Source organism: Pipistrellus hanaki (assembly GCF_964339955.1).
Source record: "Pipistrellus hanaki genome assembly, chromosome: 3".
Taxonomy (NCBI): Eukaryota; Metazoa; Chordata; class Mammalia; order Chiroptera; family Vespertilionidae; genus Pipistrellus; species Pipistrellus hanaki.
Window position 1 is genome coordinate 165,281,830 of NC_140505.1, and position 19,032 is coordinate 165,300,861.

The window sequence follows — 19,032 nt, forward strand, 5'->3', positions numbered from 1 at the left end:
TTGTTTCATATACATATTACAGATACCTCCCTTCTCCCCATCTTTGCCCCCCTCCACCCAGCCCCTGCCCCACCCCAGGCCTTTCCCACACTATTGTCTGTGTCCTTGGGCTGTGCTTATATGCATACCGCGTACGTTCTTTGGTTAATCTCTTCCTCTTCCCCTTCCCCCTTCCCCACTGAGATCTGTCATTCTGTTCCATGCATCTTGCCTCTGGACCTATTTCTTTCATCAGTTTCTTTTGTTCATTAGATTCCACATATAAGCGAGATCATGTGATACCGTGTTTCCCCGAAAATAAGACATCCTCCGAAAATAAGACCTAACCCATGGAAAGATAAGACATCCCCTGAAAATAAGATCTAGCGCAACTTTGGGAGAAAAAATTAATATAAGACACTGTCTTATTTTCGGGGAGACAGGGTAGTTGTTTTTCTCTAACTGGCTCATTTTGCTTAACATAATCTTCAAGTTCATCCATGCTGTTACAAAGGTTAAGAGATCCTTCCTTTTACAGCTGTTTAGTATTCCTTTGTGTAACTCTACAACAGCTTTTTTTTTATCCACTCATTTACTGATGGGCACTTTCCAGATCTTTTCTATTGTAAATAACACTGCTATGAATCTAGGGGTGCATATTCTTTAAAAGATTGAGTTTTAAAATGCATGGATCTCGCTAACCCTTGTTCTGATTTGCATTTTAAATACATTAAAAAAAAAAAGAGGTTATTCTTAATGACCTCTATGGTACCTCCCAGCTTCTAGGTTCCGGTTCTGGTGGTTCCATACTCAGATACTTTACAGAGTGATCCCAAGGGCAGACAGGGAGCATGCGGCTCATGATGGGTTGGGGGAAATAAAAAGCCAACTTGGCACAAGAGGGAATATGGAATCCCTTCTTGTGGTTCTCTCTTAATTCTGAGTCTGATAAGCTGCTCTTTTTAGCTCTTCAACAAACATATTCTAAGTTGCTTCTATTTGACTTCTTCCGTTTTAGCATAATTTTAACTTGTTTACATGGTGATTGGCTTTGCTTTTTAAAGAACCCAAATCTGTTTCAGAATATATCAAATAAATTCTGCTTCCTACTACAAACAATGTCATGTTAAACATGTCAGGGAGGTAAAACTATGGACTCGGATGATGAGAAAGATCTCATAGCTATAGTCACTCAAGCCCTTACATTAATGACACTCTCTCCCTCTCAGCTTCTGGATATAGAGTTATGTATAGATGAAACTATGAGAGGTAAAAAATGAGCAAGTATATAATGTAGTAGCATGTGTATTAGGTTCAATAGTCAAGTACTAAGTCAGTGGTCGGCAAACTCATTAGTCTGCAGAGTCAGGTATCGACAGTACAACGATTGAAATTTCTTTTGAGAGCCAAATTTTTTAACTTAAACTACTATATAGGTAGGTACACTGTTATTAACTTAATTAGGGTACTCCTAAGCTGGCCTTTGCTAAAAACTCAACGGGCCAAAGAGCCACATGTGGCTCACGAGCCGCAGTACTAAATGCTGAACCTGCTTACTAGCATAGTCATCTGAGTTCAAATGCACGTTTTATATGTGTATGTATGTATGTATGTAATATGGTCATACATGTGGTATATGCAACTTACCTTTGCTTCCTAGCCACCCAGTTTACTGGAAACCCCAAATTCTAGAATTCCTGGTCAACAATTACTACTGTCTCAAAGGTTTATGTAAGAGAAGAAAAAAATTTACTAAAGTTGATGGCAATTTTTTCCCTTTCATCTAGGCTAGTGGTCAAGTCCCTGAAGGAGAAAGGCATTGTGGAGCCTGAACTATATGAGGAAGTTACCATCTACTTCAGTGACATTGTAGGTTTCACCACTATCTGCAAATACAGCACCCCCATGGAAGTGGTGGACATGCTGAATGACATCTATAAGAGCTTTGACCACATTCTCGATCACCATGATGTGTACAAGGTAACCACCTCACCTAACAGGCTGAAATGATCTTGAGGCCCCAAGTCGGCAGAGCCAGATTGGTTGTTCCTGTTACTTTTCAGGTCTTGTCCTTCCAAATTTATGATTTAATGCATCAGAGGTTGAATTGGATCTCAAAGTGAAGGGAAGTAAAAGAATAAGAAGGGCCAGAAGTCAGGGGGGAAAGGAGGCATGTAATACTTTAAACAATAAAGAAGAAGAAGAAAAAAAGAAGAAGGGTCAGAAGTCAAAATGACCAAATAACTTTAAGTAGTTTGAAAAAAAACAAACATAAAGTTCAGCAGGAATGAATTTGGGGTACTAAATTTAGAGACAATAGCATCCTCTCTAATCATCTTCAAAAAATGGATAGTGTTTAGGCAGATTGCAAGATCCTGGAGTTACAATAAGTAGAATAGGAATATCTTGTTGTTGCTGAAATAGCAGCATCATTCAGGAAAGACCACAGAAGAAGAGAGAGAAGTTTCTGCAAGTTCACAGCTGGATCTGTTGCCTGGCTGGCATGCTGACCAGTCCCAGGCTATTAAGTCTGAGTCAGAAGAGTAAAGGAAAATTGAATTCCCACATTCTTGTGTTAGAAAAGCAGCATACCATATGGAACGAGTAGCTTTAGAAATAGATCTCTTTATTCAAATCCCCATTTGCCCCTTACTAACCATGTGATCTCTTAAAATATATTTAACTTCATCAAATATATTGTTTGCCTATCTGTAAAATGAGATGATAATAATACCTACCTCAATGGGTTATTGTAAGGACTATTTAGATAAACAAAGCTTAGAATTCATTCCTATAACACTCTGTCATACTGGTTATTGCTCACAAAAAGGACTTCCCTTCTAGGGTTTGTCTTAGCCCAATCCTCAGAAAGTCATATTAACAATAGCCCTTGTTAGAAAATAATTATGCATTTTAGAGATATATGACAAAAAGAAGTTAACTAACCAATAAACGTGAACTATGCATATGATTGTGGAAATAAAATTAAAAGGGAGGAGAGGCCATTTATCAAAGAATAATGTTTATACAGTACTGTTAATATAAATCTAGTACTTATAAGAAAAGTGTGTAGAGTCACCATACTACAAGAATGTGTATTTTATCTTGGAGGAAACAATTTTTTTTTCCAAATAGTAGTATGTGAAAATTGGTAAGTGCTAAAAATGACTTTTCTGGTAAATAAAGGTCTTTCTAAAATAACATATAGCTACTCAGATTATTTAAACATTCCTAGAATTATCAACACATCTGGGTGATTTACATTATTGTGAAGTACTTACATATAATCATCTATAGCTATTTTATCATCCATTTTACTAGACTATCGGAACCCTAAAGAAATGAGCATAGAAACTGGCCTTAAACTGGTCCCAGAAAAAAGTGTACAGGGTTCATGCTGAGTTTTCTCTTGCAGTTGATATGTGATTAACTGCTTCTGTTTCATTTCTTGTGCCTTTCGAAAGGGCAGCTTCACTGATCAGAAACTGTTTTCACAGGTGGAAACCATTGGTGATGCCTACATGGTAGCTAGTGGCTTGCCTAAGAGAAATGGCAATCGGCACGCAGTAGACATTGCCAAGATGGCCTTGGATATTCTGAGCTTCATGGGAACCTTCGAGCTGGAGCATCTTCCTGGCCTCCCGATATGGATTCGCATTGGAATTCACTCTGGTATGGGGTTGGGGTTGAGCATGGTAGCAAATGGGAACCATATGTATCTCTGTGCACCCACTAAATCAGAAAGTGTAAAGTCTTCAAATGTGATCAGTGTTCGCGTGAGGTTTGCTCTTGGATCTGTCTGCCAAAAATGAGGTCCATTACACATCCCGGGCATAATTAGACCCATCCCTAGAGGGCTCTAGGAAACACCTTTGATTCCTGGAATGATAAACACCAACCATGTCCTAAGATAACAAGCTCCAGGTTTCCTGGTTAAGTCGCTATATTTAGTGTTTCATTGATCTCCTTCCCATTCCCTCCCTCTCCCATGCCCCCAACTTCAGTATTATGGTATCTTAAATGGATTAGATTATCTATGGGAGTGGGGAGAGGGGATGGCTGGTCAAATTCTTATAACAGGGCATTTATGCTCCCCATCTCCTCTCATTGGTACAGAAAGCACATGAGCCACTTCGAAAACCATGAAAGTTACTCATCCTTGAATGTAGAGATTTGAAAAGATGAGTTACAATTGTTCTAGAAAAACATAGTTGGAAAGGAACTCAGGAATTATCTAGATTAATCCTTAGAGGACATAGATTATCTTTACAGTCCCAAGATTATCTTTAAGTAATAACATGGCCACTTTTAGAACAATTCCAGGATTTCCTGAAAACTCACTGTTCCCAAAGCCACGTCACTCCATAATTAATATTTGTAATCATAAGACAGTCTTTCCTTGTGTTACATTAACTCATGTCTCCCTATAATTTCTTGTCATTGCTCCTCTTTCTGCCTTCAAGCCTTGCAGAAGAGCCACAGTATAGAAAACCTGAGAGATAGCTCCAGGCTTTGTGGCCAGAACCAGACAGCTGCATTTATAAAAGTCATTCTGTATCCACAGCACCTGTCTCAAAGCCTGCAGTAAATATTGATTAAGAAATCAGTGAGATTCTCAAAGTGACCGTCAATAGACGTTAAAAACTGCTGCTGCATTGTTCACTGCCAGGAACACAGCTGTGGCCTTTCCCGATCGTGTCCATAGCCAAATGTCTTAGATGTTTCCCTATACACCCAAGGGAACTTCCTGGCATCTCTTCAGCCAGCAACAGCATTCTGTCTGCTTGAGCCATTGCAAATCTCCAGAGGAAGGAAGAGCAACAGGTCTGACCGAACCAAGTCAGAGAAACTGGAGCTCTGGGTCTTGGCCCCTTCTCTCTCCTTGTGACCCCCCTCAAGGCCTGAGCTGACTAGCAGGGCCCCAGCACTACCTAATTGGGCTGAAATAAGGATAGCTAATAGGCACACATACCTACTATCTAGGTACTATCCTAGGGTTTAGCCCTAAGAAATGAAAGTGTTGAAGTTAAATAGTGATAGTTGAAATCAAGACTAATTAATATCTGCAAGGATTTTTCCACGCCAAGGCCCTCCTCAGTGTCATCGCTCTGTTTCTAAAGAGCCACTTGTGACTAGATCTAAGGCCCCCATCAGAAATCCCATCTAGCAGTTGCCTCCACTGCGCCTCTTCTGCTGGAGTTAGTCTTTTGTCTGCCTTTCCTGCCTCTGTTAGTCTTTTGTCTGTTTGCTTTTTCTGTTTGCTTACTTTTTGTTTATTTTGTACCCAACCTAACAGGGAAAAGCTCAGCACTCGGGGCAAGTCAAGTTTTTTTTTTTTTTTTTTTTTTTTTTTTTCAATGTTCATAAACACAGAGTGTTTATAGGATAAATCTATAAAGAAACTCAACTTATGTAGATCAAAACCCAACTCGAAATCAGCCAGACTAGAAGACCAGTAGTTAATTCTATCCAACACCTGCTTTTGCCGTTTCTGAGTTAATCTTTAACATCTAAAATCTTTCACCCCTTGCATTCAGTCGTTTCACACAAACACTTGTTTAAACAACCCTTCCTCCCCACCAGGTATACACAGTGCACTGTCTTCCTTGGCTTCCTTGTCTTTGTTCTTGTGCTCCCTCATCCCACTGCATTCACATGGCACGTGAAATGCTCAGGGAAAATTCTGCTAGATCCTTGTCTTCTGGGTCTCCCATCATCATGCCATTAATCCCAGAAATGCTACCCCACTAAATCAAAATAAAATAAGACAAATGTGGACCACTGAGCCTTCAAGTGTACTGGGACCTCCTGCAGTGCAGAACTCAGGGCTGTGTGACTCAGTGCAGTGAGTAAGCAATGGGATAGTCTTCGTCCTACAGCTTCTGCTGAAAATATTTGGATTGACTTCCCACCTTTCAACCTGGGTCTGATGCCTTCTTGCTTTGTGCAAATGCACTTTTCTATGCCAGAGCAAAATACTTTCTGAAAGCATGCATTGATTGACTACTGATGTTTCCCTCGTGGAATACATTCTTCATTTGAGCTCATTATTCATGCCCACAGACATATCTCTATCAAATGGCATATTCAGCATTGTGGCACCTTCATTCCTCTCTGTACTTTCCGTCCCTCCACTTCCTGCTTTCTGCCCTTTCCAGGTCCCTGTGCGGCCGGCGTCGTGGGGATCAAGATGCCTCGTTATTGCCTATTTGGAGATACCGTCAACACAGCCTCCAGGATGGAATCCACTGGCCTCCGTAAGAAGGGAGATTGTGTTTCTTCAAGGACAAAGATTCTGTGTTTCAGCAGGAGGGAATTGTAGGATAACAGGCATAAGACGTGCCAGTGAGATGATGAATGACCCTTCTTCACATTTAGTGAACACAAAACTATGTCAATCCAGGCCTTGCTACATTTGCTTTTGTTGTGACTATTTACTGAACATTATTCTTTCTTTTGGCTCAGTTTTAGGTCGCTTCTCTTAGTTTGGGTTCATTAGCAATGCAGTCAGGCATGCTCTACCTGGAGTAGTCATTAACTTTAGCAGAGATCCATGTAAGTTAAAAAAAAAAATGTCAGTAGGCTAGGCATGGAGTATACAACTTGCTTCATTTTCCTATTTCTCTTTTATTTGGTTTTCCTAGGAATTGGTTTTAGTAAAGAAAAATGTAACTATTTGTTATCTGTTAAAACCTATATTGTATTTGCCTGGCAAGGTAGAGGCACTCTGTGTTGCATGTAGTAGATGCTAAATATTGATGACAGTGATAGTAACATAAATATACACAAGAGTGAATGAAAGCATTGGTAGATGTGGGCAGACATTGCAAAAATACAGGTGTTAAAACAGTATTTTGGCAATTTACTGACAACCTGATACTGGTTTATACTGGAAAATCATGATGTAAAGGAAAGAATGAGTTTGGGGTTAAACAGACTTGCATTAAAATTATAACTATGCAAATCACTGTCTGGGTTAAGGTAGTAGGGAATTACCTCATTTTTCTAGGCATCAAAAATTTGAGGATAGGATACCAACCTTGCTGGAAGGATTGGAGAGGATATGTGTTAGTTAAGCAATTAACAGTCCTCTGATAGATGGTAGGCATACAATATGGGGGTGCTATTATTCTTACTATGTTATTGGCTGTGGCACCCATAAAGGGAAAGGTGATATACAGCAATGGACTTATGAATGGAAGTATATCCTCCCCACTTAGTTGTCAGGAAGATAACAATATCCAAGAAGAGTAACATTTGAGAAAAATCAAGACCCTATAACTGTCTCCTGAATTTTTACCTTGTTACCAATACTTTGGCTACTTTTTGGAACTTTTACATGGGGGCCCACATGCCAGCTCTCAAGCTCAGCACCACAAGCTAAATCTAAAACACGGTCCTGGGGCTACCGCTCTGAGCTGGGATGAGAATTCACGGTCCAGGAGCTCCGTCACTCGGCACCCTGAAAACAGTGCCAGACCCTCTTTATTCCCACATGTGATATTTATTCCACTGGGCGTATTTCTAAGTGTTCTCGCACTAAAATATCTGAGCTGTCAATAACATCTGAAGTGAATGTCCGGAATTGAGGGGACACAAATGTGGCCATAGCACAGATTTCAAATGGACCAGCTTCTCATCGATCTGCTTTGCTTTTCCAGCCTTGAGAATCCATGTGAGTGGCTCCACCATAGCCATCCTGAGGAGAACTGAGTGCCAGTTTTTGTATGAAGTGAGAGGAGAAACGTACTTAAAGGTAAGGGGCCCACAGAGACAGCACCCAGAAAAGCCACTCACACATCCCCATGGGCCACTTCCTCTGAGACTGGACCCCCAGTGGTCAGTAATATCAAGGAACATAAGATGAAGAACCCTTTTTGTACTCCCTGCATGCATCTCCCTCTGTCTTCGCGATGATCACTGGCCATCCCCCCGGTGGTCACCCACTATCCCATGTAGGAGAAGTCACCCCCAAAGAATGTGAACTCAGCTTCCCTTTACTTCAATTAGCCCTTTTCATGTTCTGAACTATGACCTCTATGTTATAAAATGCTGCCACCATTTCTTCCACAGGCACCCGAATTTTGCCCCAATTCCTCCTTTATACCCAAGAGCCACAGTCCAGTTCAGGACTAATTTAACTAGTCAATGTCCCATCTCATTACATCCTTGGACTTATTTCAAGATGCTGCCACTCCAAGGCCACCTCTCCAGCCAGTTGCTTTATCATTCAAAGCTCTGGACAAGAGATCACAAGCTGCCGTCAAAGCCACCAAATGCCTCCACTTGGCTCTCGGGCTGCTTTTTGAAGGTCATTATAATCTTTACACAGTTGGTTTGAGGCCAACTATTGCCAGTAAGATCATCTGTCTCCAGTAGCCATAGCTCTTCTAACCTTTTTGCTGTGGTTACAACGTAAGCCTCCTTTTGTGTAGTAGCGTCCCAACATCACACTCTCTTTGTAATCCTCCACACATACATTTTCTACACCGAGCATTTCTGCCCAGATGGAAGCAGTTTATGGATTACTACAGTTCAAACACATTAAAAAATATTTTTAAAGATGAATTATATGTATATATCCATCCCTCTTCTTTACAAATACCAGCTCTAGCAAAAACAGGATTTTCAGTAAGTTTCCATTCATTTTATAACCTCCAGATGGGCCCAGAAAATATCACTTAATAAGTGTTTAGTATGATACACATGTGTTTATAGTTTACACTCTTTAGGTAGAGAAACTGGTAAAACTTTTGTGACAAACTTCATGGCAAAATGAGCCAGAAGATGATGTGGGTAATGAAAACCAGTCGGATTTGTTGGCATAACATAACTGTAGATGAATTTTCTTCCTTTTTAATTTAGAGTTCTTGTGATGTTACCTTAGTGATATTTTAAAATCTTTGGGGAGGGAGGATTTTACTTTGAAGAAAACATGTCTGGTGATTTAAAGACTTGTTTTTATTGATTTGAGAGAGAGAGATCAATTTGTTGTTCCGCTTATTTATACTCTCACTGGCAGATTCTTGTATGTGCTCTGACTGGATCTTGAACCCATAACCTTGGCATATTGGAATGATGCTCTAACCAACTGAGCTACCAGCCAGGGCAAGAGACTTGTTTCTAAAGTGGCACTTGGAGCCCTAGCTGTTTTGGCTCAGTGTTTGGAGCATCAGCCCGGGGACTGAAGGTCAAAGGTTTGATTCCCATCAAGGGCAAGTACCTTGGTTGCAGACTCCAATCCTGGCCCTATTCAGGGTTTGTGCAGAAAGCAACCAATTGATGTGTCTCTCTCACCTCTCTCTCTCTCTCTCTCTCTCTCTCTCTCTCTCTCTCTCTCTCTCTCTCTCTCTCTATCTCCTCTCTTTCTCTCTCTCTCTCTCCTTTCTCTCTCTCTCTCCCTCCCCCCCCCCCCCAAGGGACAAAATATCCTCGGGTAAGGATTAACAAAAATAAAATAAAAAGGCATTTGGAAATTAGCTCTGTCCATATGTCATGCAGACCATATCAGGAAGGTGTGCTACATTGAAATATAGGCACTGATGAGGAACTCAGAGGGGAAACGTTTCTTAGAAACGGACACTTGTCAGAACAGTGGGTGGACTGAACTGTCTCATTGGCCTCCATGGTACTCTCTCTCGTCTCACTAGGGAAAAGGAACTGAGACCACCTACTGGCTGACCGGAATGAAGGACCAAAAATACAACCTGCCAACCCCTCCTACGGTGTAAGTTGCTAGGTGTGGTGGGGGAGGGGAGTAGAGATGTTGACTTTGTAAGTTGGGCTTCGTACAGCCAACTTTTTTTGGCAAGTGCTTTGACAGTGTCAGTGGTGCATTAAATATGAGGACTACAGGTGTGAGAAGTTTAGAAACCTCCCTTCTCTGGCTGCTAGAGGCTGGGTATTCCAGGCATGCCCAGGAGAACAGAGGACGGTGGAGAGCTCACTTCCTGTGCGTCTGGTTCTGATAAGAGTAAAGCACGCTGGAGGCCCACAGGCACTCTGCACCTCCACCCCTGCCTCCAGCTCTCTGCTGGGCCACATGTTAACAATGGGGTCTGCCCCATTCCTACGGCTGTGGTTCTGGGTCCTCCCATGGAATGTGTGCTCTCCCTGAGACGAGGAAGACAGGGTCCAGGTCTGACTGACAGTCTCAGTTCCCCTAACGCTGACTCAAACCGTCACCAGGTTGCACAGTGGTTGCTGCAGTCAGTCACGTGGCTGTTGCTGTGGCATTTGCTATGGTAGAGAAACCCCATCTTGCAGACTCCAGACAGATGGCAAGCCTATTAATGCCAAAACCACCCAGGTCTTCCCTGGGGCACAGGGGACCTGGCCTCTTCCTGGGAGTGCTCCACGTCCATTTCAAATTCTTGAAACCCTCCATTCATTCTGAGTCCTCCCCGGACACTCCTAGGGATGTGTGGGACCAACACGTTTCCAGGGTTGGGTTGCAGGGGCCCAGTATCGCTCTGGCCTCTTGCCCCCTCCCTGCAGTGGCATGGGTGAACCTAACAGCGCCAAGTTCTAGCAGCGTGGTGTTTCACTTTGAAATTGAAATAACAATTTTCAGTTTAAAATATATTCTGCCTTTTCCATATATTCAACTGCATAGGGTAGGCCAACGGTGCCTTTTGGTCATCCAAGGCAAGCCTGATTATCCAAACTTCCTGTGTCTGGCACAGGAGTAGCCTTTGATACGTGCTGGGTAAACTGAGCAGGTTGTTCTGGAGCAAAGAAATATTCTGCATGAATTGCTGAGAAGTTCTATTTTCCCTCCCCACTCACCTTCCAGGGAGAATCAACAGCGCTTGCAGGCTGAGTTCTCAGACATGATCGCCAACTCCTTGCAGAAGAGACAGAGTGCAGGAATAAGAAACCGAAGACCCACGCGGGTAGCCAGCTACAAAAAGGGCTCTCTGGAATACATGCAGCTGAACATCACAGATGAGGAGAACACCCTTTTTTAAACCTATGAGGCCCAAGGACTCAGGCAAATGAAGTCCTGAAGCCTCCATTTCCCTGAGACCTCAGTGGAACACAAGACTCAGATGCCTCCTATTAAGCCTCTAACAGCGGGTATTGTACCCCACCCATCATCCTATTTGTTTCTATACAGACTCTGACTGACCAATAACTTATAAAACTGTGTTTATATAAGAATCCTAGGAACTGACTTCAGATACAGACTCCGACCTTTAGTCATCCCAGTTCTGGGGGATTTGCTGACCTTCAGCCATAGAACCAGGATGACAAAGACCAGGGTGACACACACAGACCATCACTTGGCCAATTTCGAGGCCCTTATCAGGATGAACTGTGTGGCCTGCACGTAGAGAACTTTTCACTCCTGCCCCTTGGTCTCTTTGTTCTGCTTTGCCTCTCCCTCCTTGTTAAAACCCCTGCCTGCTCTGAGATGTTGAGCTGGGCTTTGTGGCAAGAATCTCCCATCTCCTCAGGTGACCGGCCCTTGAATAAAACCTCTTTCTTTTTTCACCAGCATCTGTCTCATGAGTTTGGTTTTTGTGGTGGCAGGCAGCCGCACTTGGGTTCCAGTTACAAGCTTTGGCTGCCTGTCTGGAACATTTTATAAGAATATTCTGGAACCCTAACCAGTTTGGCTCATGGATAGAGCATCGGCCTGCAGACTGAAAGGTCCCAGGTTCAATTCTGGTCAAGGGCATGTACCTTGGTTGCAGGCATAGCCCCAGTTAGGGGTGTGCAGAAGGCAGCTGATCGATGATTCTCTCTCATTGATATGTTTAACTCTCTATCCCTCTCCCTTCCTCTTTGTAAAAAATAAATAAATAAATAGCCAAGACCGGTTTGGCTCAACGGATAGAGCGTCACCTTGGGGACTGAAGGGCCCCGGGTTCAATTCCGGTCAAGGGCATGTACCTTGGTTGCGGGCATATCCCCAGTAGATGTTTCTAACTCTCTATCTCTCTCCCTTACTCTCTGTACAAAAATCAATAAAATATTTTTTAAAAATTATATATATATATATATATATATATATATATATATATATATATTTTTTTTTTTTTTTTTTTTTTTTTTAAAGAAAGAATATTCCAAAAAGGTAAACTACCTTTTATTCTGAAGCCCGATCTCAACACTTGCTTCAGGGAGCTTCAACCTGGGAAAGAGGAATGAATGTACTATCTCAAAGTTGAGGAGTTTTGTTCTCGTTTCATTTATATTGTTTTTGTTTTATTTACTGGCTCTTTTTCCTTTTATATTCATGATAGGATATTTTAAATTGTTCATTATATTTTAAATATCTTATCTCTATTAAATTTTATTTAACTCATAATTTTTGCAGAAAATATGCTGTATATTAGGATAATAAACTATAATTAGGATTGTATATACAGAGTGTCCCCCCAAATATATATATACACACTTTAACAGCTGATGGCTCAATTTTGAAGATGAAATGTATTTTAATAAACACTGCCTTTATAATTATTCAGTGTGTGTGGGTACATTTTGGGGGGACACCCTAGAGTTAATGGTTGAAAGCTTACTGAGTCTGTGTGTTTCCACCCATTCCTCCCATTTTCCTGAATTGCACCAGCCCCATCTTGTGCCGGCTAAATCCACCCATACAGAAACAGAGCAAAGCTAGCATTGCTGCTCAGGGCTAAGAACCTTGACATTCAGTATTGCTGAGGAGACTTGGTTTAGTCCTCTACCGCAGGAGGCAGGGCCTGCAGCTAACTGAGGTCTGGGATAAAGCCAAATCTTGTTTAACTGTAAAGACACAGAACTTCAAACCACAGATATCCCTTTCCTGCCATCCAACAGCCATCCCAGGACCCTTCTTGTGGCATCCCAGCATGATTCAATTGCTTGAAATTCCTGGGGAATGGCAAAAGTCAAGAGGTGTTGAGCAGACTGGAATCAGCAAAGGCAAGCAAGTCAAGCTTGTAACACTTCTGGCGTTAACCTTCAGAACTAAGACAACTACTTCAAACACTTCCCCTCCCCAGGCCTCTGCCATGGAAACCACCCAGAGATTCAGAAACGTTGTCTTTTCCATCTCCTGGAAAAGGAGAAAAATCAAATGGTAAGCCCTAACCGGTGTGGCTCAGTGGATAGAGCGTCGGCCTGCAGACTGGAAGGTCCCAAGTTAGATTCCCGTCAAGGGCATGTACCTTAGCTGTGGCACATCCCCAGTAGGGAGTGTGCAAAAGGCAGCTGGTCGATGTTTCTCTCTCATCAATGTTTCTAGCTCTCCATTTCTCTCCCTCTCTGTAAACAATCAATAAAATATATAATAAAAAAAAGAAAAAAAATCAAATTATCTTCTGATTTACAGGTTGAGAACGAATATGCAGCCAGAGTAAGAGTCCTTTCTTGGAGTCTGGAGGTGTATAATCTATCTGCCTCAGTGTCTTGCACAAGGAGATTTTTCTGCACGGAGATGAGGTTGTGACATGAACATTCTTGGTCACTCATTTAGGAGTTTATCTTCTTATTTCAGGAACTGGGCGTGGGGAATTATAGAAGCATGGTTTCTGCCAAGCTTTGAATCCTGTAGGGGAGAGAGAAATGTAAAGAGATAAGTAGGTTTTGGTACAAAGCAGTGTTCTTGACAGCGGGCAAATTTAGCAACTTCAACATCAACCAGAAAAACTCCAAAGCATCTTTAATGCTAAGGGGCATTGCTAAAGCATCTCAACAGCAGGCTCATGCTTGTCTTCTATTACAGGACCTACGTGGTTGTGAAACATTTCTCTGCCTTTAAACAGATGTGTGGCCTTGGCTTGTCCACTTAGTAATATGATTATGGGATACCAGTGATGACAGCAACTAAGAATGGGACCTAAGCAAGGGTCAGATTCTTGCACTGTTCTCTTCTAGCTGTGAGTTAATTAATTAATGTCTCCAAGTTCCTGATGTTTCATTAATAAACCATGAATAATAATATCCACCTCAAAGGGTTGTTATTAAGATTTTTTAAATTGAAATTTATCAAGCACCTGGCAGTGTCAGTCACATTAGGTTTTCAACAAATAACCTCTACCTTCCATTTTTCCCTCTCTACTTACTTTATATTTAACAATTGGTTAAAGAATTTTCAAATGTACATAAATTTAGATGGAAGATAGCTAATGAATCCCTAAATAGTCATCATCAGTTTTAAGAATTATCAAAAAATAAAAAAATAATCTGAGAAAGAAATTTATATTCATTTACAGATTTAATAATTCATTTACAATTCAATATCAATGTGATAATGAAGCAGCAGCAATATGATTGCTTTAGGCTAACCTAGGATAATTGCTATCACTGCCTCATAGTAGTAATAAAATTTTGAAAAATACCACTTTCCAAATACCAATACCATATTTATTTTTTTTATTTTTTATTTTTTAAAATATATTTTATTGATTTTTTACAGAGAGGAAGAGAGAGGGATAGAGAGCTAGAAACATCGATGAGAGAATCATCCATCAGCTGCTTCTTGCACACCCCCTACTGGGGATGTGCCCGCAACCAAAGTACATGCCCTTGACCGGAATCGAACCTGGGACCTTTCAGTCCACAGGCTGATGCTCTATCCACTGAGCCTAACCGGTTTCGGCAAAATTTATTTTTTTAAAATCCACGTATAAGTGGACTTGTGCAGTTCAAGGGTCAGCTGTAGTTGCTAAGAATGCCGTTAGAGTGGTCCTCCCATTGCTTGCAAGAAATATGTTTCAACACCCTCAGCAGATGCCTGAAACCATGCATAGTATCACGTTCTATATATTCTGTTTATTCATATACCCAGGGGTGGGCAAAAGTAGGTTTACAGTTGTAAGTTGCACAAAGCAGTTTATTCTTGTATTATTATTCATTAGTTATTGTATTATCTTCTAAATGCACAATTGTAAAACTACTTTTGCCCACCCCTGTATATACCTATTATAAAGTTTAATTTATAAGTTAGGCACTGTAAGAGAGTCACAATAACTAATCATAAGATAGAACAATTATAACAGTACTAGAGGCCTGATGCCTGAGATTGGTGCAAGGGGCTTGGCCTTCGCAGCCACAGAGGCTTGCCTCAGCCTTCGAAGCCCTGGCTTCTTCAGCTAATATGCTAATTAGACCATAATGAATGTGATCTCTCACTCTCTCTCAGAATATCTTATTGTACTCTGCTCACACTTCCTGTGATTATGTGAGGTGCTCATGTGATGAGATGAAGTGAGGTGAATGACACAGGCATTGTGACATAGCATTAGACTAATATAAGGGTTACTTGAACACAAACCATGCCAGTCAATCTGATAACCAAGATGGCTACTCAGTGACTAATGGGGCGGGCAAAGAGATAATTTGTTCATACACAGCTGGACAAAGGGATAATTCACATTCCAGATGGGACAGAGTGAGGTGGTGAGAGCTTTTATCATGCTACTCAGAACAAAAATTTAAAACTACAAATTGTTTATTTCTAGAATTTTCCATTCAATAGTTTTGGACTACCATTGACTGTGGATGACTGAAACCACAGAAAGTGAGTGCATGAGTAAGGGGGAACTACTGTTTTTATTCTGTAAAACCTGTTTTGTTCATGTGCCTACACATATGCATACACCATAAAATGCAATCCAAGTTTAATGCATTTATCCCAAGATAAAATGCATTGCCGAAACCAGTTTAGTTCAGTGGATAGAGCGTCGGCCTATGGACTGAAAGGTCCCAAGTTTGATTCCTGTCAAAGGCATGTACCTTGGTTGCAGGCACATCCTCAGTGGGTGGTGTGCAGGAGGCAGCAGATCAATGTTTCTCTTTCATTGATGTTTTTAACTCTCTGTCCCTCTCTCTTTCTCTCTGTAAAAAAATCAATAAGAAATATATATTTTTTAAAATGCACCTTATTTTGCACCTTAAAATAACTGCAATTTTATATCATGTAGATTATTCCATCAAATTATTTAAGGTATTAACCCAACCCAGGGTAGATAGAGTTATTGGCAAAAAAACAACAACACAGTAACACACTCCCTTGATTGTGTCCTAACATTTGGACCTTTGTTATAGAAAGCATGAATTGTCACTTTCAGTTCTATATTTCTTTGGAAATAAATAAAAACTTGAGGTTTATGAAAGAACAGACTTCTGTAAAACTGGAAGTTGTATAAAAGCTTCCTGCATCTTCTAAAGAGATCCTTGATTATCCAGTCACTCGTTCAGCTCAGGAACAAAACCAGCATGGAGCAGTGTTTCTCGAAGCACCCTGTGCATACCTGTATCACAGCACTCACCACACTGGCCAGCTGAACTATTAACCTTCTAGACCCCTCAGTCAATGAACTCTTCAAAAGCAGGGGCTGTGGTTCATTCATCTCTATATTCACAGAGCCCAGCACAGTGCCAGGAATACAGTAGGCACTTTGCACGTGGTTGTTGAAATCTAACTATGGTTTAAGCCAGTGGTCAGCAAACTCATTAGTCAACAGAGCGGCAAACAGGTTGCACACAGGTCTTTAACCACTGGTTTAAGCTATTCGATTTTATCAATCCTTTAGCTTAAGGTGAATTGGGCCTGAGATTTGCCAGGAGCTCCACTGGGCTGGAAGAGAGAGCTGAGCTGCCTGATGTTGGTGTAGCTGATTAAAGCAACAAGCCAAAAATAAAAGACTGACTGGTGATAGAAGCAATAGTCTAAAACCAAAAAACAAACAAACAAAAAAACAAGACACTGCCTCAGATGTGGCAGGCAGTCTTACTATTGAGGGAGCCCCAAACAAAAGGCTCTGGCAGTCTTAGGGACTCGGGTTGAGACAGGGTGTGGGAAATGGCTAGGAGTGGAAAATTGCTGGGTCCTGAGACAGAGTCTTCAACATTCCTTCCTCCTGATGAGGAGGTCTCCACAGAGGCATCTGGAGGGGACTTCTGGCCAAGGCCTCCGATAAAAGACCTAGGGATAAAGGAAGCAGGGCTTGGAATGAAATATGCCAAGATCATGACTATCTGGGGGGCCAGAGTCCTTGACTCCACCTCCCCCCAGAGACTGCAATGCATGGGCTGTTACCAAACAAGTCCATGTGCCCCACTCTTTGAAAGGCCAAAATTCAAAACATCTGAGTTTGGAGTAAGGAAAGGTTTATTGTTTGGAAAGGTGCCAACTGATAAGATGGGAGTTCTGATTCTCAAATCTTACACAATAGACTAGGTGATGGGTTCTTAAGGGGTTGGTTGGGGGAATAGGTATTGCAGAATGGCTGGTGGGCAAGTTTTAACTGGAAGACCTTGGAACTTGGCTATTTATGGTAAAGGAGTGTCGACACTGAATCTTCCTGGACAGTAGACCCTTGGCTTCTAGAAGGGTTCTGGTGTTCAAGTTCTGGTCCTTTGGTTCTCTGGTTGGAAGGGGGAGCACCTGAGACCAGTTCTGGGAACAGTTGGAGATCCAAATTCTCCCTTGTACACATGCATAACTTGCAATGTTGATCTGTTGTCTCTGAAAAGCAACTCAGAATCTCATTAAACAGGATACGACCATTTGAGCTGGTTCTGCAGTTACAGGGGGAAGGCAGCTTTCCTTGTGAAGCCTGGTAGATTAAAAAAATAATTAAAAAGGTCTCTGTGATCGCGTAAGGTCAGGCCTGAAAAAAATCACACACAGGTTTTTAACCAGAAGCCTACTTCCTCAACATTAAAAGCCGAAGCACAGAAACAATGAACTTGAGGGGCCATGCTCTGCTTTTGCTTCTGAGAAATGAGTCAGGTTAGGGAAAAAATAAAGGGGTATTTTCCCAGTCTTACTGCTAAATTATCGACAGAAGCTGAACCTTGAGAAACAGCAATAAATATATTTTGACCTTTGAACTTTCAAACTTTCCTGTAACTTTTCAACCCCACCTTAGACATTATAGAGGATATCATCAGTATGATATGCATTGGTGCCTGGATTCCAGTCAAGCAGAAGGTCTCCTCAAAGAAATTCTCCATATTGAGACAGACGAGGAAGCTAGGACAAGTGGAACAGGGAAACTGGTAGCTGAACAAACTGGCCGAGCAATTTACAGCCAGATACAGAAGGTCACCTCCCTAGAGATAGTATCCAGGCCTCAGTTGTATTTCAGGTCCAGGCCCAGAAAAGTAGCAAAACCAGGTGGGCCACACCAGGACCAGCAGCACTGACCATGTGGAGACCACAACCCAGAATGAGCTTACCCTGAAAACTGATGAATATTTTGCTGAAACCCTCCCCTGAGACCTGCCATAAATTTCCCTCAGATCAGAGAGAAATAAAAGCCTCAAAGCAGCCCCTGACTTTCTCTTTCTCCCCTCTCCCCTGCCCCAAAACCTCCACAGGCTCATATCTTCTAAATGGTAAGGGACTCCACAAGACTTGCAACTGGGGGAGCAATAGGCAGTGGTGGCTTGTCCCAGGCTAAACCCCTGACCCTTTTTTCTGACTTCCCAGTGAGCTAAGACAACCCAGTCTAGGCTCTCCAGTGGCTTCTTCTGTGTTAAGCCTTTTCTTGTTTTGCTGTCCCCAACTTTAATAAACACACCCTCATAGTCACCTGGAATTGTGTAGTGAAATTTTCCCTACACAAAGTAAAAATCCCACACACTACCGGCTGGCCTTAGGCAGACCTACTCAAGACCAGGTCCCCTGTCCAGGAAATAATATCATCTCAAAAAGGAGGCCCAGGCTCTCTCCTTCACATTATTCATTCCCAAGACAGAGAAATTTAAATCTGGGTGAAAGCCAATGAGCAACTGGAGAGTCTCGTGGTGTTACTAAACTGAAAGAGTTCATTTACCCCATGCTAGCAGAGTCAAACACTAGAGAGCAAAAAATTGCCGTGGAGAAAGATAGGTTATTTTATTATGAATGGGGCCAACCAAAATAATGGGAAGTGAGTGCTCAAAAGCCTGAACTCTCTGGCCCTAACTGGTTTGGCTCAGTACATAGAGCATCAGCCCTCAGACTGAAGAGTCCCAGGTTCACTTCTAATGAAGTGCTTGTACCTCAGTTGCAGGCTTGATCCCAGGCTCAGGGAGAGTGTGGGAGGCAACAAATTGATGTATCTATCT

General features: G+C 41.8%; 1 protein-coding gene across 1 annotated transcript in view; it reads left to right on the forward strand.

Moving 5' to 3' along the window:
- GUCY2C (guanylate cyclase 2C) overlaps positions 1-11,477 on the forward strand; it is a gene marked incomplete at its 5' end in the record, with an annotated part of 66,803 nt that extends 55,326 nt beyond the window's left edge. The window contains 6 exons of the mRNA XM_084878281.1: positions 1,767-1,959; positions 3,477-3,651; positions 6,138-6,236; positions 7,641-7,735; positions 9,630-9,706; positions 10,775-11,477. Coding sequence (XP_084734407.1) covers positions 1,767-1,959; positions 3,477-3,651; positions 6,138-6,236; positions 7,641-7,735; positions 9,630-9,706; positions 10,775-10,949 — 814 coding nt within the window. The 3' untranslated portion in view covers positions 10,950-11,477. The remainder of the gene's footprint in view (positions 1-1,766; positions 1,960-3,476; positions 3,652-6,137; positions 6,237-7,640; positions 7,736-9,629; positions 9,707-10,774) is intronic.
- Between the last annotated feature and the right edge of the window lie 7,555 nt (positions 11,478-19,032).